The sequence below is a fragment of the Stylophora pistillata genome, unplaced genomic scaffold, assembly GCF_964205215.1.
Source record: "Stylophora pistillata unplaced genomic scaffold, jaStyPist1.2 SCAFFOLD_550, whole genome shotgun sequence".
NCBI lineage: Eukaryota > Metazoa > Cnidaria > Anthozoa > Scleractinia > Pocilloporidae > Stylophora > Stylophora pistillata.
In genome coordinates, this window is record NW_028290800.1 from 19,687 (window position 1) to 41,288 (window position 21,602).

General features: G+C 36.4%; 2 protein-coding genes and 2 long non-coding RNA genes across 4 annotated transcripts; 2 read left to right on the forward strand and 2 right to left on the reverse strand.

Moving 5' to 3' along the window:
* Nucleotides 1-433: 433 nt before the first annotated feature.
* LOC111327537 (uncharacterized) lies at nucleotides 434-2,272 on the forward strand. Its single transcript, XM_022931747.2, has one exon. The coding sequence runs from the start codon at nucleotides 593-595 to the stop codon at nucleotides 1,904-1,906; it is 1,314 nt and encodes a 437-aa protein (XP_022787482.1). The 5' UTR covers nucleotides 434-592; the 3' UTR covers nucleotides 1,907-2,272.
* An 8,522-nt stretch (nucleotides 2,273-10,794) lies between these two features.
* On the reverse strand, nucleotides 10,795-12,294 carry LOC111334751 (uncharacterized). The gene has a single exon (XM_022940560.2). The coding sequence runs from the start codon at nucleotides 12,292-12,294 to the stop codon at nucleotides 10,795-10,797; it is 1,500 nt and encodes a 499-aa protein (XP_022796295.2).
* Nucleotides 12,295-17,392: 5,098 nt separating this feature from the next.
* LOC148715963 (uncharacterized) lies at nucleotides 17,393-19,170 on the reverse strand. The gene is made up of 2 exons (XR_015995734.1): nucleotides 18,624-19,170; nucleotides 17,393-18,280 (listed from the first exon to the last, which is right to left on the reverse strand). It is a non-coding gene; the product is annotated as an uncharacterized LOC148715963 (long non-coding RNA).
* A 254-nt stretch (nucleotides 19,171-19,424) lies between these two features.
* LOC148715964 (uncharacterized) lies at nucleotides 19,425-20,145 on the forward strand. Its single transcript, XR_015995735.1, has 2 exons — nucleotides 19,425-19,458; nucleotides 19,530-20,145. It is a non-coding gene; the product is annotated as an uncharacterized LOC148715964 (long non-coding RNA).
* Nucleotides 20,146-21,602: the final 1,457 nt, after the last annotated feature.

The window sequence follows — 21,602 nt, forward strand, 5'->3', positions numbered from 1 at the left end:
CCCTAAATTGTAAGACCAATAGTCCACGGAATGGTTCACTGATCAGGATGTTAGTCTTGGTGTTACCTATAACTTTAATACAACGAAATTAAACTCCATTGCAATCAAATAACATATCTATTTTCACGTAGATTCTCCTCCAAAAACATCTGCCTCTTTGGCCAAATCGACCACTGCGACCTTCTGACAATATATCAGTCCTGACATGATATCAGTCCTGACATGAATGAGCAATGAACATGCAGAATAATTTTTTACTCAGGCTTGGCCCAGTTGTTCAAAGGGCATCTAGTGTTATCCCAGGCCTGGCGCTATCCAACGTATAAATTCCTATCCAGCGGATAAGTGTTTTCAAAACGTAGTGCGGCGCTACTTAGTATTCACCAAATAAAGATTTATCCGGTGGACAGCGTAATACCACGTGGCATATTTTGCGCATTTCAGTGCCCTTATACGGTGAATGACGTAAATGTGGAGTATTCTCCCACAACCGCATGGAAATAGCGTTCACGATCTCTTCGGTATCTTCCGCTTTTCATTTGCCTTCTAGAGAACACCCTGTGAAGTTAAACATATCCTCAGGTCTATCAAAATGAAGTTTGGCGTTCGTCTGGACAAATTCAACTTTTACAGTTTTGATATGGAAAGAGAGTCACATGGGAAGCTTCTTCCTCCTCAGGTTGAAGCTCTTCAAAGTCTCGAAAATTTTTTCCACCGCAACCCTCTGGGGCATACTGCTATAATTTCCATGCCGACAGGATCTGGCAAAAGCGGTGTGATAAGTTGTCTACCATACTTTTTAGGGAAAACTGGGTTAACTCGGCCCACCAAGATTGGTGTTTCTCCGGAGGGGAGTCCACTTCATCCATTTGATAAGCCCGTGCTGGTTATTGCGCCAGATCTGGCGATTGCAAAGCAACTGGAGGGATCTTTGTTGCGGGTGCAGGAAGGAGAACAGGAGGATAATTTTCTGCTGCGGAGAGGGATAGTGCCCGAAGAGAATGCCCGAGATGTTCTTCCAGTAGGAAAGAAGATCGAGGAAACATTGGAGGTCAAGCAACCCAACATATTAAAAGGAAACGAAATTCTGATCGCTAACGCACAGAAGTTTCTAGGGATAGATTGGGAACGTACTTTACCTAAAGACCTATTCCGACTTGTCATCGTCGATGAAGCGCATCATCACCCAGCTACAACATGGCGTCGAATCGTGAACCACTTTCAGTACCATGCAATGGTGGTCTTTTTTACTGCTACACCTTTCAGAGGTGACCGTGTGCGTGTTATAGAAGAGGGAGAAGGGAGCATCATATATCACCTGCCACTTAACGAAGCACGCCGAAAGAGAATAATACGTGTTACTAACTTCGTTGAGATTGAAGACGACAATAGGGATGCTAACATCTACAGAGAAGTCCTTCGGAGAGTACAAGCAGAGCAAGAAAGAAAAGACGCCGAACAACCTTTGCCTGACGGTATACCCCACATGGCCATCGCCATAGCGAAGAATATTGACGAAGCAAAGCTCGTGGTACAGATAGCCCTTGATATTTGGAACTGTCCCGCTGAACTAATAACTACGTACCATTCAGATAATCCAAATCACATAAGACGGGCGACGATGACAGCAATTCGAGAAAACAAAATAAGGCTTGTAGTTGTGGTGTCTATGCTTCTTGAGGGTTTTGATCACCCACCAATAAGCATAGCCGCCATAATGACGAAAATTTCCTCCCCTGTGAAGTTCGTGCAGTTTATTGGAAGGGCACAAAGAATTGTTCGTGGTAAAGATGGTCAGCCGGAATCTGAAGGTATAGAAGCACACATTTTTACTCACAGAGAATATGAACAAGCGAAAAATTACGAAGCCTTTCAACTAGAGGAACTCATACCACATCATGACTGAACAAGGTTCTGTAGACGTACTTACATCCTAGAAACAGAGGAAACATTGTTTCTACTTTACAAATGAATTTTATTCTAACTTATAACCGTTGCTGTAGAATTTAGTATATCGAAAGACTATTTTTCAGTTCCTGTTTGAGTCGTCAGAGATTCAAATTGGAAGTCAAACTTATAACTTGACAGTTAGCTGTAACAATTCGTTTTTTTTTTTACTATGGAAGGTAGATGACTGTGTAACCTTTTAAAGTAGAACTTACATATAGTTGACTACTGATTAACCTTTCAATTATGGTTCTAGAAAGGGAAACCAACCAGATTGTGAGTTTTTTTTTTCAACATAGTGAAATAAACTACATTTCTAAACTTTTTTACGACTGCTTGCTGACATTTTAGATTAAAGTCCTACCCATCCCCACCTAGCCTGATTTTAAGCCAGTTATATGCCACTGCCTGCTAAAATATTTCCCAAATTAAAAGAAAAAACTGTGGCATTACTGGCTTGACCACCTCACTCACCCCCCCCCCCCTCAAACAAACAAAAAACAAAAGAAAAATTACAATAAGTGAATTAATAAATGTTGAACTAATTGCAAAGGGGAATAGTGGTTACCAGTTGTTTTGTTCCCACAGTTAAGCAATAATTCAAGGTGTTTTTATTTGGAAAGTCCTAATTAACCCTTAAACTCCTAAGATCTTATTGCCAATTCTTCCCTTCACCTGCTACACATTTCCTTGTAAATTAGTTACAAATATTTAGTACTAGATCAAGGTAACAATTTCTGCCTGTTAACTTTGAATATTCTCATAACCTGTTTGCCAGATATTGATATTATAGGGAGAAGTTATGTGTAAATCACCAAACAGAATTTTGCTGGTAGCTTTCTCCCTTGGCTACACTAACTTCTCATTTGAAACAATCAACACATGTTCATGCCCCTCTGCAAGGTATTTGGAATGAATGTATATTTGGATGACTAGTGCTTCAGATACGAAATATCTCAAACTGGGTATGAATCGACCAAATTTGGGTACAAAAGTACCAAAATTTCACTGTACTTTTCACTTCTATTAAACAGTCACTGCTAATAAGCAGTCATAGTCACCCTTGACTGAGTTCCAACACCATGTTTGTATTGTCCTCCACCTGTATTGAATGGTCAGTAAGTGCAGAACCACTCAAAAAAAAAACTAATAATAATCTTTCAAGTACAATTACATCCATGCTTGTCTGCCACAAAATTGATGCTAACAGCATTTTTAGCAAGTTTTTGTACATTTCATGGTCACTTATGGTGTAAATGATGTTTGTTATCATTTTTTACAGTACCCCTATTCTGTGAAACGCGTATTTAGCACTCAACCTGTATTAAGTGGTCACCCTGCCACTCCCCATGGATGACTGCTTAATACAGGTTTGACTGGAGTAGGGATACAAGAATACAAGGCTATAAACCTTCTATATCACTTCTTTATAGAAAATGTCAAAAAGACCTTTCTTTGAGCATTAGTATGAATATTCGTTTTGGATTTTCAATTAAGTTGCATTGTTACATTTGTCTCCATTTGCTTGCAGAGCTCTCTTACGTGTGTTTTCTTTTCTATTACTTTTTGTGCTATGCTGTGCTACCTTAATAAGTGCCCCTCCTCAATTAAGTGCCCAGCTTTACTTTCAATAAGCTAACCCCTCCCTTAGAAAGCTGCATCACTCTCTTTTGATATGAATGGAGCCTTGAAAAAAAATCTCAAGCCTTTAATAAAAATGTCAGGCAGTAAATCACTAGTTACCACCATTTGCTACTTGTACCAGCCCTCTATAAAAGTGTTGAGGAAAGTGGGATAGTTGCCTGAGATGAACTGGCATCTGACATGAGGGAGTAACAAAACTTCATGTGATGATCTTACTTGTGGATTACAGCAGAACAGAGAAGATGCTGTATTTCAATCTCTTAAAATCTAAACCTTATGAGAAAACTAAAACTTGGTGTTTTCTGTTGGCTGGGGAATGAAGGAAGTGGAAAACATTTTTCTTACACCTGGGAGTTCGGGAGCTAGTGTGAGGGGGTTTTGACGCATCGTTGGATGTAATTTACAAAATTTCTTCTTGCCTTTTGTTGTTCTCAGACCTCCCCCCACCCATCCTTCAAGCTGGATAGTTTTCAATGCCTCAAAGTTGTCATCAGTTAGTTCTGAGACTTTCTCTCACAGTTGTGAAGACTTCGCTGGACAAGCCTTTTTAATAAGACAGGTAGTTGTTTGGTAGTAAATTTATTCAAGTTTGTTGTGGCCTGTAATCTGGGAAGCATTTTTCCTCTAGTTTGCTCTCTTGTAATATTTTGACGCTCTGTAATAAAGGCCAGGCTGCATGGTTAGGCTTGACATGGCTCCCAGTTGTGTGTGAGAAGTGTTAAGAATACAACAAAACTGAATACTTTCTCCTTACAATATCAATACAATATCAAGCAGACAGATGATGAGAATATAGAAAAGTATTAGGGGATTTTCATTTGATTCAAGACCAAATAGGCCATTTTACAGTTGTGTACTTAGTTGCCAAGCCTTTGATTCAGAGTGAGGCTGAAGATGACCTTATTGTGATAGAGACTAGTATCTAGTTAGCATGATAACAAAGTGATTTACATTTGAAAGGTAGCAAGGTTTGTATCATAACAAGGTCACCCCTAGCCTCACTCCCATTCAAAGGCTTCGCAACCAAGCACACAACTGTAAAATGGACTATTCTCAGAACTTAATTAAATTATAAGCAATGCCTAGGAGACAGTATAGCGAATTGCTAAGAAAAGAAATCTTGGAGGTGAAAGAGTTAGCCCTACCTCCACACCAGACAAGTAACAGCTTTCTGTTGTTTGTGCTCTAATATAGGGACCAAATCAATGAAAAAAAAAAACAAAAAGAGATTTTCAAATATTTTTATTCATAAGCTATCATGTTCTCTCAGATAAACACATTTAAATAAAACATCATTTTGTAGATCAGAAATTAAGTTAATTTTTTAGCTTGGATATTCTTGCAAATAAAGATTCTTTATAAGTTACATAATTATGTTATTCACTTGGGCTGCATTAACAACAACAACAACAACAATTTATTTTAGGATTAAAAATATAGCTAAGTACATTGGTTTCTCCCCACAAATAACTTATGAACTAATCGAGGCAGGGAGATCTAAGCACAATTTACAAGTATAATATTTATCTACACATGGACTAAATAAATGAAAACACTGCTATACAGTAAATAGAATAAGCATAAAACAGAGTAAGTATATTAAGATTATGAAAAGAGGCTAACCTAAAGTATTAAATAACTTAATAAGACGGGACACTTCGACATATTCATCTTCTAACGGTAAAACATTTAGTAGTAACTCCTTTATCTTTTTACAAACGTTTAAGTTGTTTAATCGAATAGGGCTTATACTATTTTGCGAAACGAAACGAAATGAAATAGTACTATTTTGCGAAACGAAACGAAATTTTGCGAAATGCCGTTTTTTCGCCTTTATTTAGGAAATGTGTCATCTTCGTCCGAAACAAAATGTGTCCACTAGTAAAATGATCAATATTTCTAAGGGCCTGGTCACCTCTCATTTTATTGACCATAATAGAACTTGTTTCGCAAAGTAGTAATTTTGACAGAGTTACAATTTTGCGAAATGGCGTTTTTTCACCTTTGTTTAGCAAATATGTCCTCTTCGTCCGAAATAAAATGTGTCCAATAATAAAATGATCAATATTTCTAAGAGCCTGGTCACCTCTCATTTTATTGACCATAATAGAACTCGTTTCGCGAAGTAGTAATTTTGACAGAATTACCATTTTGCGAAATGGCGTTTTTTCACCTTTATTTAGCAAATATGTCCTCTTCGTCCGGAACAAAATGATCAATATTTCTAAGAGCCTGGTCACCTCTCATTTTATTGATCATAATAGAACTCGTTTTGCAAAGAAGTAAGTTTGCCAGAGTTACTATTTTGCGAAATGGCATTTTTTTTCACCTTTATTTTGTAAATATGTCCTCTTCGTCCGAAACAAAATGTTTCCACTAATAAAATGATCAATATTTCTAAGAGCCTAGTCACCTCTCATTTTATTGACCATAATAGAACTCATTTCGCAAAGTAGTAATTTTGACAGAATTACTATTTTGCAAAATGGCGTTTTTTTCACCTTTATTTAGCAAATGTGTCCTCTTCGTCAAAACAAAATGTGTCCACTAATAAAATGATCAATATTTCTAAGAGCCTGGTCACCTCTCATTTTATTGACAATAATAGAACTCGTTTCGCAAAGTAGTAATTTTGCCAGAATTACTAATTTGCAAAATGGCATTTTTTCACCTTTATTTAGAACATATGTCTTCTTTGTCTGAAACAAAATGTTTCCACGAATAAAATGATCAATATTTCTCAGACCCTGGTCACCTCTGACATTCCCGCAACAGGAAACAAGTATACAATCAGGCTAGTAAAATCCCAAATCACATTCTCTCACGAAGCACAGTGCCACAAAAAGGAGCAGATTTCACCAAATTAATTGCAAAGCTTTAAACTTCTGATTTTGTAAAAGATGTTTCATTTGATCTCTGCCATGGAAAAGACACCACAGCAAACACGTTTGCAGCAAAAGAGTTGGATATTGAATGGTTAAAGACATTTTGTTCTGGAACCAATCCCAAATCGCAATGATTTCCCAAGTATTCTTTAATGAATTCTTGTGCCAGATGATGCTTTATGACGGTTTGTTATTTTGCTCAACTCGATTTACATTAACCATACTACCTAGGCTTGGGAAAGAAATTTTGGAGAGGAAATTGTTGTGGCCAAACAAAAAACCGTTAAACCAAGTAATATGGATCGGCTTGCCAGTCAGGCATGTGGGTTGTTGGTCAACTATAAAATCGAGTTGCGGCAACCATAAATAGAACAGAACAAAATACAAGGAATACAGAGCAGAAGAGGAAAGAGAATTATAACAACAATAATGAGTAAACTCTGAGCCAATAAAAAGCAATTGAGAACAAGAACAAGTAGTTGTCTTTCATTTTGTTTCGGGGAGGAGGACCTATTTGCTAAAGGGTCATTCCACAGTATTTTGCATGTCACGGAGGGGACAATTCAGAGGAGATCAAAATCATGGATAGCTCCCTAGCTTAAAATAATTCAGTTCACTGAGGACTTCTAATGGATAGAACAGCTAATGATTGTTTTAAATCAAACTATTTCCAAACGACTTCTTCCACATTTGGGGGGAATTAGTCATTTATTTAGATTGTCACGAAGGGGACCAGAGAAACTATGAAAACTGAAAGTTAAAATTTAATCTCAGATTTCTGTGAATGTATAACGGCAGCAACAATAATTTAGTACATAGTTTATTTAGATGTTAATCAACAATAAAACTGCCTTAAATGGAAAAGGACTTCCTCCTCTCTTACATTGTACAGGAACAGTAAGTGCTTGTGGTTATTGTCACAGAGGGGACCTTTTGTCCAATAGGCAGCAGTGATCAATTTGAACCAATTTTCCAGCCTTAATATGAGTTTACAGCCCCAGTTTAATTCAATTCTTTTCAAGATATTCTTTAAAGCTTGACCACATCAAAAAGGTTGGCTGTCATACGTGTCGTCAAGCCTTTAAAGACATTTAATTTATGGCTGAAAAGTATTCTGGAAAGTTGTGTCATGCTGTTTGTTCATATGATACAACACATTTCTTAAAAAAACCTTCATGTTTTTTTTTTTTAGTTTTTATTTGGAAACTTTAGGTTCGTGTAAAGTACTCAAGATAACACCAATGGTTCAATAAGACCTGGTGCATACAAAAACATACAACATTTTTAAAACTTACATGTATATTAACTAAAAATGTAAGCAACTCAGATATTTCAAGGTTTTGTGTCTCTGTCTCTCTCTTAATAAAAAGGCTTAAAACTGCATTGTAGACTGCAAATATGCATGCATGATATGCAAGATGTAAATGGTCAATTCCACGTTGCGGATGTGACATTTAGAGGAAAAATTTGAGTATTAAATGTCTCCTAGAGCCAGATCCAAACTATTTGAATTGAAATGAGTCATGTCATAAAATTACCCCTGAAGTACCTTTCATTTTGCCAGAAAACATTTTGATTGTCTCTTAGAAATCCAGAGAAAATAATTTTTCAAAGTGTGTTGTGGATGTGACTCCTAAAACAACCACTGATTTGAATTGCTTTTGGTTAGTTCAAATTTCCTGTGAATTGAAAACCTTAAAACAAACTGCATACACTAACTAAATGCAATAGTAATTGTACTTCATAAATCTGAAAAGATATTATAGAAATTACTTGTTACCATGGATTTATTGACAAAAATGTTGTGTTGTGGATGTGACCAAAATTTGTTGCGGACGTGACATTTTGGGGATGCTCAGGAAAGAGCTTTTCATTCACCACTAATAACTTTCAGAGTAATGCCACTGAAGTAAAAATGCTGTTTTTATTGCTTTTATCTGTAAATTGGAAAATAGATAACAAATAATATATGTAAGAGACAAAAATGTTGTCTTATGGATGTGACCAAAATTTGTTGCGGACGTGACATTTTGGGGATGTTCAGCAAAGAGCTTTTCATTCACCACTAATAATGTTCAGAGTAATGCCACTGCAGTAAAAATGCTGTTTTTATTGCTTTTATCTGTAAATTGGGAAATAAATAACAAATAATATATAAAAACTTTGATGACCTAGGTCATTTTGTTCATCAAAGGGCATTTATATTTTGGAAAATTGTAAAAAAATTGATAGATTTACATATATCATATGTCTATAATTATCATTTGTGTCATTAAATATCAGCATATCTTGTCATGTTTAAAAATTTTATGAGGTTTTCTGGGTTTTTACAAATGTGTCATGTCCGCAACCCGATATCTCTTAAACAGTTGACAAATTTGAGCAAGCTGGGGTGTCAAAATTATCATAATACTTAACCATAAGAGCAGCATAAATAAGACCTGAAACAGTTGAGAACCTATGCAGAAATTAAATAAATGTTGCTCTGAATCATACCCTAAAGGTCACGTCTGCAACACTTTTTATGTCTTTGTACATCTGAGGCATTAAATGTTTGAGAATTTTTTTTCTTTTGGCATTGAAAGGCCCATCCTAGTAAGTAGTTAAGATCTCAAAATCTGATTCATAGCAATCAATTTCTTTGAGATATAGCAATTTAGATATTGGTATGTAAAATGGCTTATTCGGTTAATAAAAACCCTAAAAAACAATGGCGTCACACACGCTGGGCATGGCCACTACTGCCAATCTAGATTTGGATTCGTATAGAACTATGTATAAGCTTTCACTAAAAATAAGTTTGGCTCTCATATTTTGAATTTGAAAATCTGTCAAATTTTCATGTCTCATATCGAATAGCCCAAATATAATAATTATATAAGCTGAATATAGAGTGTTTGCACGTGACGTCACAGCTTTATCATCCGCCATTGTGGGGGAGTAAAGAACCAACATGGCGGATGCTGATGCCCAACAGACGTCTCAACGCGCTTCAGAAGAAAACATTATTCATGATATTCCTTTGTCTAATTATGCGAAATCACCTGCAAGTATTGTAAAGAAGCGTTATATTGATAAGATTTCGTGTGTTCGTGTTGATCCTCTTTTGATTCCGGACGAAAAGTTAAGTAGGGAATGCCTTCGTACTGTTGAAGCTGTTGATCTCGTGTTGCATTTGGTTTCACAAACTAGTTTTTATACGACAGAACAATTTAAGAACTTTAAAGCTTGCAAACCTACAACCAAATGGTTTACGGTTTCATAACCAGCATTTTGGGGCAGATTTTCGCTTAAATTTTTCGCCTAGCGGCAAATTCTTCCATTTCAGTTGTTTATCCTACAAGCGTCGTCCAAACAATTACAAATTGTCCTGGTTATGTAATGAGTGTAAATTGCAAAGTGTTGTTGCTATGAAAAGCTCAAAACTATCCAAGGAGTCTTCCTCTCCCATCTCCAACACTTCTGATGATTCTGACATTATAAATTTGGGTGAAACTTACCATGTTGATGTTGAGAAATATGGGATAATTGCTGAACTATCTGCACATGACTTTGATGTGATTGAATCACCTAATGGGTGGCTTGAAAATAGTATTATACAGTATGCCCAATCACTTTTGAAAACAGTCAATCCAGCTATACAAGGATTTCAGCATACAAGTCTTGGAATATATTTAAATTTGAAAAAGTTGATGGGGATTTTGTTCAGATATTGCACACTGGGGGCAATCATTGGGTATGTGAAAGCTCAATTGGATGTGAAAAAGGATTTGTGAATTTGTATGACAGTCTTTTTCATGATGTTATTTTTAATGATCTGGAACAGCAAGTTCAGAACTTAATTGGTGAAGATTTCAAAGATATATCTGTTGTACCTGTGCAACAACAATCAAATGATTCTGACTGTGGTGTTTTTGCAATGGCTCAGTGCAACAGCACTTTCTTACAATCTGGACAAGGATATCCCAAACTTTGATGTAAATCAAATGAGATCTCATCTATTAACATGCTTAAAGAGTGGACTGATTACTCCCTTTCCTGAGGTTAAACAGTTGGTTATGTGACATTTTATTGCTTCATGAAGCATGAAGCAGTTCTTGCCTGAGAGCAAGGCATTCAAAGTCCACACTGTTTATCACCGAGTATTTATAAGTGTTATCAACAATGTAAAGAATGAATGCATGGCATCAACATGGAAAATGGGTTAAAACCCAAATGTTTGTGAATAAACTTATGAAAAAAATGCAAATGAAAAAAAATCATAATAATATTTCATCAATAGTTAATAAGTACAATCCATTCAATGTTGAATGCCCCATCAGTCAAATGGGATGGTAGGTGGGCAAAGATTGACAAGAGCTGAGCAAACTCTTAACATCCTGTCAATGAGAGGTACAGATTCACCAGATCTACAGGCAAGATAATCTGTTGGCAAAGTTTGTTGAAGGATGGTGTACTTCTGTCTCAATGTCCCAATAATTCTCTCAACGTGGATTCTCAGTGTAGCAATCTGTCTTGTCTTCTCTACATCAACAGGATCGAGTTGATCCTTTCCCTTTGTAAATGCTGGAATATTCAGGTCAGCATGACGGAACCAAATACTTTCATGCACAGTAAAACCTCTGTCAGCAAGGACCATATCACCTGGCAAAAGTTTCTCAAGAATTCCACACTTCTCAGTCAAAAACTTGTCTGATGTTCTTCCTCCCCAAGCCTCACTCACAAAACAAATTGTCCCTTGTGGTGTAACTCCAATTAAAACTTTGACAGTGTTGTGGTGTTTATAATTTGAAAAGGTCTGAGCTCTTGCAAGAAGGTTGGATGGCCGATCGATGAAAATTTCAAAACAATCAATAATAACTGTAGTTTTACGACCGAACGCATCCAAAAAACATCTAGGCATGGTCTTGTACAACTCATCACGACTAGGCCATTTAATAATTGGAGTTAATCGAATATCCATTACAGTTATCCAAGTAACTAAAATACGAGAGACAGAAGACGTCGAGATCTTTAGACGATATGCAAGATCAAGGTGTGGGACAGAAAGTCTTAGCTTCACTAACACCATACAAAACTCTTGAAACTTAGTTAGAACTCCACGTCGTCTATCAACATGTGATGCAACAAAGAAGAAGACTGTTTGCAGAATTTCAAAGGATGGCAAACCAGTGTAAAACTTAACTTTGTCATCATCTCCAGAAAAAAAAGCTTCGTCAAAATCAGAAGATGGCAAGTTCTGATGTATGGGCTCAGGCGAGAGCACAGTGTTACAGCTCAACTCTGTTTGGGTTACAGCATGCCTCAAGTTGTCGGGTAAGTTCTCAGAAATGTCCTCAATATCTGCCATTTCCACGTCGAATGATATGTTTTGAACACTATGGCCAGCTTCGTTGTGCTTTAATCGCTTTTTGGCAAGACTTATCTGAGAATTTTCAGAGTCTTTCTCGACCATGCGCTTTGTACGTTCTGTGGCTCGTCTGACTCTTTCCTGACTTTGCTGAACTGATGCTTCGCTAACCTTTAGTTTCTCGTGTCCAAGCTTAAGCGATGGTACCCAATCGACGTTCCACTTATCCCACAGAGGAGCAGCTATTCCAGAATGAAAATGTTCGCCGCAAACACGATCATTTTCAAGAATTTTGTCCGTAAGGTCGTCACGGCTTATGGCGGTCAGCCACCTTCGCCTACGTTCCGTTGACAAAATCTCCGTTTCTTCGCCTTGCCTCGTTACGATTTTGGGCACTCGACAAAAGGAAAGATCTTTTCGCTTAGACGTGTCGTGGGAACAGTTTAAAACCAAGCAAAATTTCGGCATAATGCAATAAATTGAGAAAAACGTTGGAAGATATAGTAGTAAACTGTGTTACTGCACGCCTCTTTACTCCCCCATAATGGCGGACAGTACAATTTTGTGACGTAGCTGTGACGTAGGTGCAAACACTCTATTGAACAAAAGTGCCACAGATTCAGAGGTGATAACGACTTACAAGTTTTGTATGTACAGTTGTACAGCTAACTGTTGACAATATCCAGTTCATACTATAGTAGTCTAAAATCCAGTACACTCTAAGTGAATAAACCTCCAAAAAGCTCAAATCTCATTTTCATAAAATTAATGCTGTGAAAAACAGACAGTTATCACAGGTTTTCTTGTGCTCAGAATTAGTCCTGCTTTTTGAAAAACAGGTGCACTTTCTCAACTTCACCTTGCACTGAAAATGTAAATGGGCGATTGCCTTCCAGCATTACAGGACCATAAAAAATACAACTGCAATGTACCCTGTCCACGTCATCTCATCTTGGCCAGGCATAGATGGCAGAGCTTATGCTGTGTTAGAACTGGAATTCTACAAAGCCATCTTCCACAGAAATCACCCGGCCAAAGTAAAAAGTTGTGACATAATCTACAGCAAAGTACATCCCCACCTCAACCCCCTTAGATGGTACTGGGCTGAGATGTTGAACATGGAGATCATGAATAATGGATTTCCTTACATCCACCATGTCCTTGTTAAGGACAAGAGGACAGGAAAGAGCAAGGGCTCTTGCAAACATGCAAACAAACACACCACAATCATAATCTGTTTCTTGTTGCTGTATATCATTAGAAATGTTTACATGAAAGGACCAGTCCCCTGGACTAGGCTGATTATCTGCTACAAGCAATGCACTCCACATCTTACAGACAGCTCTTTAGTGGGTGGGCTTGACAAAACTGCCAGCTGTACTCATATAGAAAAAGTGTTTTGTTCTTGATGAATTGAAGGGGAAAAAAGACAAGAATGATCAACATGAAATTTCGGTCTCAATCTTTCTTTTTAACCATCTCATAATTTTCTTTCAATCTTTCTCGGTATTTTTTTGTCCTCTCTTTAGAACTCATTTCAGCTCTAAAGCAACTGCCAGTGCTATGGTGATTGTGCTCAGAGCCTACAATCTCAGAACCCTTTACTTTTTGTTCATGTATTAGTCATGAAATGTGCAACTCTTTCTTTGACAGTAAAAATGTTCTACTCACATCCACTTTGACATAAATTATCTTGAATTTTAAACTCAATAGTTACTTTAATTTCTCTTTTAAGTGAGGAGAGTATAGTTTGTTGCATTGCATTTATCTTCAGTGACAGTTAATTTTTCTTCATTACAGTGATGTCCCCTCGGTGACAGTAATGTCCCCTCTGTGACAGAAAAGTCCCCTCTGTGACTAAAGTTCCCCTCCATGACATTTTTATCTTTTTAAAGTAATTAAAAGGAAAAAGAAGTGGAAGGAACTCTTTACTACTTTTGAGTTTGTCAGCCCATACTTCAATAATTAACAGAAGTTTCTGCAGTTATCCCCATTTATTTTAGAAAGATCATAATTTTTGTGGGTATTTTTGTCACGGAGGGGACAATTCAATGTTGGACAAAGCATTACATCTCTTCCGCACAAAGCCGAGAAAAAAATTTAATAACATAGGAAGTCTGGGTAAACAACTTAATGTCCTGACAGTTATTATTAGATTTCTTCTCAAGACAGATCTACAATATTTATTTAGTGCATGTCCCCTCCGTGACAGCTTTTTTGGTATCAAGGTTAATTTATGATAATTCATGACACAAAATTACAGTGCTAACATCTCAAAGGTATCATTTTACACAAATTTGGCATTTAACCAGTACAGAAATAGAGCTTAATAGTCCTTTTAGTCAATTTTATTTCTTAAAGCTTTATGTCCAAAATACTGTGGAATTACCCTAAATGTAAGTGAAAAAATGCCATTTTGCAAAAATGGTAATTCTGTCAAAATTACTACTTTGTGAAACGAGTTCTATTATGGTCAATAAAATGAGAGGTGACTAGGCTCTTAGAAATATTGATCATTTTATTAGTGGACACATTTTGTTTCAGACGAAGAGCGCATATTTGCTAAATAAAGGTGAAAAAACGCAATTTTGCAAAATAGTAATTCTGTCAAAATTACTAATTTGTGAAACAAGGTCTATTATGGTCAATAAAATGAGAGGTGACCAGGCTCTTAGAAATACTTGATCATTATATTAGTGGACACATTTTGTTTAAGACGAAGAGGGCATATTTGCTAAATAAAGGTGAAAAAGTGCCATTTCGCAAAATAGTAATTCTGGCAAAATTACTACTTTGCGAAATGAGTTCTATTATGGTCAATAAAATGAGAGGTGACCAAGCTCTTAGAAACACTTGATCATTAATTATATTAGTGGACACATTTTGTTTCAGACAAAGAGGAGATATTTGCTAAATAAAGGTGAAAAAAAACGCCATTTCAGAAAATAGTAGTTCTGGCAAAATTACTACTTTGCGAAACGAGTTCTATTATGGTCAATAAAATGAGAGGTGACCAGGCTCTTAGAAATACTTGATCATTATATTAGTGGACACATTTTTTTTCCGACAAAGAGGACATATTTGCTAAATAAAGGTGAAAAAACGCCATTTCGCAAAATAGTAATTCTGTCAAAATTACTACTTTGCGAAACTTTGATTTTCAAGTGAACAAGTGAGGTTATGCAAGATTAATTTGCATTTGTAAACAAAACCTTTTTCATTGGTTTTTATCGATAAACTCCCGGTTACCATTACCTTTAAACACGGCCAAACCAAATTTAGTCGCTTTCTCTGTGTTTTCAGGGACTGCTTCGTCATTATTTGAGTGATTTATTCGCTTGTCATAGACGCAAACCGGCATGCCATTTTTTCCCGAGTTTCTCGGAGGTAAATAGCAAAGGATATTCGGAGTTTGACTAGCCAATCAGAGCGCGCCTTCAACGCTATCCTCTGTTTTAGTATATACTAAACATTAATATTTTATATCTTGTACAATTTTAATTTTTGATGAGTGCATTCAGTGCTAGCAAAAATGTACAAACATTTAATTGCAATATTCTGTAAGAAATGATAATAACAGTGAGAATAATAATAGGAATTTAGCGATGGACATTCCACATGTGGCTCTTCTTGTCCATTGTTTCCAGGTCAGATTGGAATTTGGAATGTTGATTTTTGTGCAGAGAGGAAAACCACAGGACCCATATAAAAACCATCCAAGCAAGGAAAAGAACCCACAAGAAACTAAACCCAAAGGTGACACCTGCAGGTCTGGGAATTAAACCCAGCCCACACCAGTGGGAGACAAGTACTCTTAACACCATTTCCTATCATTCTGTGTGAACTAGCAAAGTAAGGCAATGTAAATGTCTTCACATACAAAGCACAGGATTTTTTAAGTTCATTATTCTACTTTTTACCTGGTATGTAAGTCTGAGTGAATTAATTCTGATTCAAACCTTTCCCTACTTCAACTACTTATTACTTCGTTACAAACTACAACAGAACTGGTCTGAAGTATCCTACCTTGACAACATATAAACTCTCACTGAATCATCCTGAAAAAAAGGTCAAAGTCAGAGTACTTAATAAGTTCAATGCTGCAACTGAACAGACCGAAAAAGCCATAAAGGTGTACCACCTATACAGTCACTTTTTGGAGAAAATTGTATTTGAAGAGACTTAAAAAGAAAACATGAATTAGCATGCCAAAATGCAAACGCCTCACTTTGGCTGAGGGTAGTATTTTTAATAAAAGCATTTAGTGTGGGGCTGTACAGGTGACATAATAAATCTAATGAGTAATAATGGAGACAAGAAGGGGGCTACAGCTGTAGAGATCTTGACCCTTACCAAAATTAAGTACACTTTTAGTATACTACTTCTGTAATCAAAGTGTACTGCAAAAAAAAAGATACACAAAGTATACTTTCAGTAGACTTGAAGTATAGTTTACAGAGCTACTAAAAGTATACTTGTAATATACTTGTTTCCACCTGAAATTGGAACACCCTAAAGTATACTTGAAAGGTACTGAAAATTTTGCAGTGCACTTCAAGCATACCTCACGAGTAAAACCACTAGTGGAAAACTGACCAGTACAGTATACTTAACGTATACTTTAAGTATACTCTAAGTATACTTAGAATGTATTCAAGATATTATGAATGAATGGCAGTATACTTAAATGTGTACTTCCCTTGCAAACTGGATCTTGGAATTCCTAAAAAAACCAAGAAAATCCCCAAAAAACCTAGAAATTCCCAAAAAAAACCTAGAAATTCCAAAAAACTCCATGTTTATAGTCAACAGGACTTGGAATTCCAAGGAATTCCTGGGAATTTCGTGGAATATTCCTACGAATTCTGAGGAATTCCAACTCAGAGCACTAATGACTTCACTGAAATACTGTGAATCTAAAAACTTGCTGGAAATTTCTAGGAATTTTTGAGAATTTCTAGCAATGTTTAAGAATTACTGGGAACTTTAGGAAAACTTCAAGGCAACTAATATCAAATGAATACATGCAATAACTCCCAACTTAAAATTCAAGTTATCAATGAAATTTATTTACATGTACCGTCAGTGTGAAATACTTATTCATGCCCTTATTTCATCAAAGTTGGATTATTGTAACATTCTTCTATCTGGCCTAAAGCAGTCACAAATTAATAGAATACAACATGTACAAAATTCAGCTGCCCGCCTGCTCACAGCCACCAGCAGATATGATCACATTACACCACAGCCACCAGCAGATATGATCACATTACACCTATACTTAGAAGTCTCCATTGGCTGCCTGTGTCCGCCCATATTGATTTTTAAGATACTTCTTCTCGTTTTAAAGTATTAAATGGTCTGAGTCCTCTGTATCTTGGTGAACTGTTAAGACTGTACATTCCTAATAGAAACCTAAGATCTTCTAAGAAAAAACTCTTAATGATAGCGATATGCAATCTTAAAACATATGAATATAGAGGGTTCTCTCATGGAGCTCCTACTCTGTGGAATGCCTTGCTGGATGATATTTGACAAGTGGACCTTTTGACAACATTTAGGTCTATAAACTTAAAACCCATTTATTTAGGCAGTTGTAGTTTTTGCTTTCATTGATTTTTCACTTTTCTTTTATTTCACTTTAATTCTTAATTGACTACATTTTTCTTTCACTATTATTGTAAAGTGCCGCTGGATCTTTGAGAATCGTTGCGCCATATAAGCTATGTATTATTATTATTATTAAAAACTGGATCATTGGATAATGCAATTCAATACTTTTTATTGGCTCAGCCATTATGGAATATGAGCCAATATACCATAATCTAATTTCTGTACATTGTTAAATCAGGTTTCTTCTCACAAAACAAAGTCGAGAAGATTTGCTTAATAGCTTGGGGGCATTTTTTAATAAAACAATTATTCCACTTGCGTTTGTTGGATATGAGATAATCATCTCATATCCAAGACGCCCTCATGGAATAATTGTTAATTATAACTCAGGTTCACATGTTAATTATTATTTTGCTGTTGTATATTATATTAACATCAACATGTAGTAATATTGGGATGAAATTTCTTTTTCTTTTCTTAAAAACTTTCTAAAAGTTATCCTCAATTATAGCTCTTCATTTAAAATAGTCCTAGTGAATCAGTAAATTTGGTTTGACACAAATTGTGTATTAAATCTGTTGATTCTTTCTCATGAAATGCAATAACTTGGGTTATGTTTAGTGCAATAAATACTAATAACTATTAGGGAAAAAATAGCCTTTAAGGAATCATTTCATTTGGGATGATGATACAAATGATATTTTATCCTTTCCTCCCTGAGTCAGGCTTTGACTTAATTCAATATGGTTGTAACTTCTTTGGATAAAACTCTTGTGTGTTAAAATTCAAATGTAAGCTGTCAAGCAGCATCTTCATGCTCTGCTGTTTGTTTTTGTAGATTCTGCAAGTTGAAATTCAGAGATTTCTTCTCAATTTTTACTTAACACTCTTGGGAGAGAAGGGCTTAATTACAGTTAAATAATTAATTTTTTAATTAAATTATTGTTGTAACTGCAATAATTAGTTCAATGAAGTTATCCCAAACTGCAGACTAAGCAGCTGTTTGTCTCTTTCTGCTGGGCTCATAGCTTGCCAAACGTGACGAAGATAATCCCGAAACCTTTAGCTCACTGATAGAGTTATTTCATTGTAAAGCGTACGTAAGCTAAAGAAACTGTGGCATGCAAGTGACCGATTCGATTCTCAGGTTTAATCACGTACCAAATATCACGATTTGTACTCACCACAAACTTTCAGAATCCATAGCTTTATAAATGGCCGCTCGACCCTTGTAGCGGCCAGTTGATAATTGTTGTCCCTTCTTTTAACTTCAGGGCGCCAACGACTTGCTTTTCATAACAACACTCACACTATTCTCGTTTTCCCATTGAACAACTGTAAAACCCATCTTTAGAGATGTCATATTAAGCAAAACAGTCGAGAAAAGAAATAACTTGACACACGAGCGATCAACGGATGAAAAGTACATTCAAAGCTGAGCGCCAGGAGGGATTTCCTTTGTTTCCAATCACGGGTAAGATCACGTGGATATTTTGGGAATTGTCATTGGCTTGTAAAGAGAATCCGCTAGCTTAAAGGATTGCAGTCTTAAGAGAACGCGCAAGGTTTGACTGATAGACGAATTTGACGATGGTGTTACCTTAGATCCATGTTCTAAAGATGATCCAAATAATGATGTGAACTCTGACTCTACGTAGAAATAATCGAGAAGAATCGAACGTACTGCAAATACAAGATTTGTGGCCGAAAGCTGTCGAGGAAACAAAGACTCAAAACTAAAGTTTTTGCACGATTAAAACAAACTTCTGCTTCTTTTTTATTCCGATCACATCCAAATAAACGGTTACAACAACAGATAGAGAAAACAAAATACACTAGTATATATATGCTAATTCCTAAAAATGAAAGTTTGAATAACAAAAGGAAAAGAAACACCTGGACCAATCATAGGTCAAATTAACTATTCCTGTGAAATATTTCAAATTTAAAATAACAACGGCAAACATAATATGCATAATAACAACAAAAACCCTGACTTGAGTCGTGTTCACGGCAAAGGTGAGAAACAGCAGAATGGCAATCACAATTTCGAATGTGCATGATTATAAACGTGTTACCCTCATTATTAGAACAGATGGATACCACCTTAGGAAGTATAAGAGCTACCCAGATGATCACAGTGTACCAGTGCCAAAATCGACGAAGTTGGATCCCAACAAGTGTTCAGCGACACGTTCCAACACTGCTATCTTGATTCCTCAGTCTTTTGCTTCCACTGAGCTAGCAGCGGTGCCAACAGAGTCAACTGCGTCTCATAACGAAGAAACAATTGTACAAGAGAAGGAAGCGATTATAGTACGTTATAATTCTTGCCTAGAAATGAATGCATGTGCACATTCCGAAGCGTTGACCCAGGCTTATGATTATGTTTATGTTTTATGATTTTGGCACATCTCCGGACACGAGACATATTTTGCATCACAATAAAAACTTTTATGACTGTGGAATCCAAGCGGCCTTTGAGTTTAGAAAGCAAATCTGTGATATGAGTACATTGGATTTAAACTGACAATTTGCAGTTCATGTAACTGCTTTATGAAAAATGCATATTCATGTTAAGATTTACTAAAACTTAGTTCAAATAATAAATTTCATGATAAACATGTACAGGTATATACATCTCTTGGTACACTTTGTTTAGCATATCTTTTATTGAACCAATAGTAAAGTTTTAAGCCTCTAAAATTACTCCTTGTCTTAAAACCTTACATTCAAGGTATTGAGAATTCCTTGGAATTATTTGGATTTCCGGGTTATTTAATTTGCTTCAAATTCAATTCCCATTAATTCGCAGAATTCCACCTTCTTAACTTAAAGGTAGCTTGTACAGCTGAGAATTCCTAGAAATTCCTAAGAATTCCAAGTCCTTACAAAACTGGAACCTTAATTCCTTTCCCAGAAATTCCCAGTAATTCAAAGCTTCCAAATCATAAAATATCGGGACCTAAACGATCCATTAAGATCACCGATCACTTCACGTGCACCTCGCCAATGTAATCTATTACATAACTTGCGCTTATTGCAAAAAGATATACATCGGCGAAACAGGCAGAAGACTAAGTAACCGATTCCGAGAACACCTTCGAGACGTGGAAAGGAATGACAAGGACACATCGAAACCAGTCGCTAGACATTTTAATTTACCTAATCATTCTAAGCAACATATGGCAATCTGTGGTCTTTCCTTACACTTAGGTAGCAAGGAAAGCCGTAAAAATCTTGAATAAAAGCTCATCTTTCAAACCGGCAGTCTAAATCAACGAACGCTTTTCATTCCACTAATTTATTTTTGTTTTTCTCGTTGCCATGTTCCAAATCAGAGCTTGTTTGCACATTTGAAAATGTTTGAGAATTCTCAGGCCTAGGAATTCCAAGTCCTCACAAAACTGGAACCTTCCTTTCCAGAAATTCCCAGTAATTCCAAGCTTTTCATATCAGGGCTTATTTATGGGCGGCCGTCACCACCAACAATAAAGGATGTCAAATAGATCAGTAAATACAAAGATGGTGTAAGGATCAGCTGTAGGATAGCATAGCTAATAGAGGAATGGCATGGCCAAATTATAGACAGCCTAGGTTTCCTTCCTGAAACAGAACACCCTAACCATAAATAGTTAAGCCAAATCATGGATAAACGGTCTAGTTGCCCATGTCGAGTTGGAACATGAAATTGTGAAATGGACCAGCTAAATTGCGAATAGTCTAGCACTCATATGCAATACAGTACACAAACGGTGTAGCTTTGCGTCAAATGACTCAGGATAATGCGGAGTAGCACAGCGTACGCACAAACGTGTAGCTTTGGGTGAAATGGCTCAGCATAATGTCGAATGGTACATCGTACATACAAACAATGTAGCCTTGCGTGAAAAGGCTCAGCGTAATGTTGAATGGTACAGCGTACACACAGATGGTGTAGCGTTGTGCGAAATGGCTCAGCGTAATGTCAAATGGTACGGCATAATGTCAAATGGTACAGCGTACATACAAACAGTGTAGCCTTGCGTGAAAAGGCTCAGCGTAATGTAAAATGGTACAGTGTAAACACAAATGGTGTAGCGTTGTGCGAAATGGCTCAGCGTAATGTCAAATGGTACGGCATAATGTCAAATGGTACAGCGTACATATAAACAGCGTAGCGT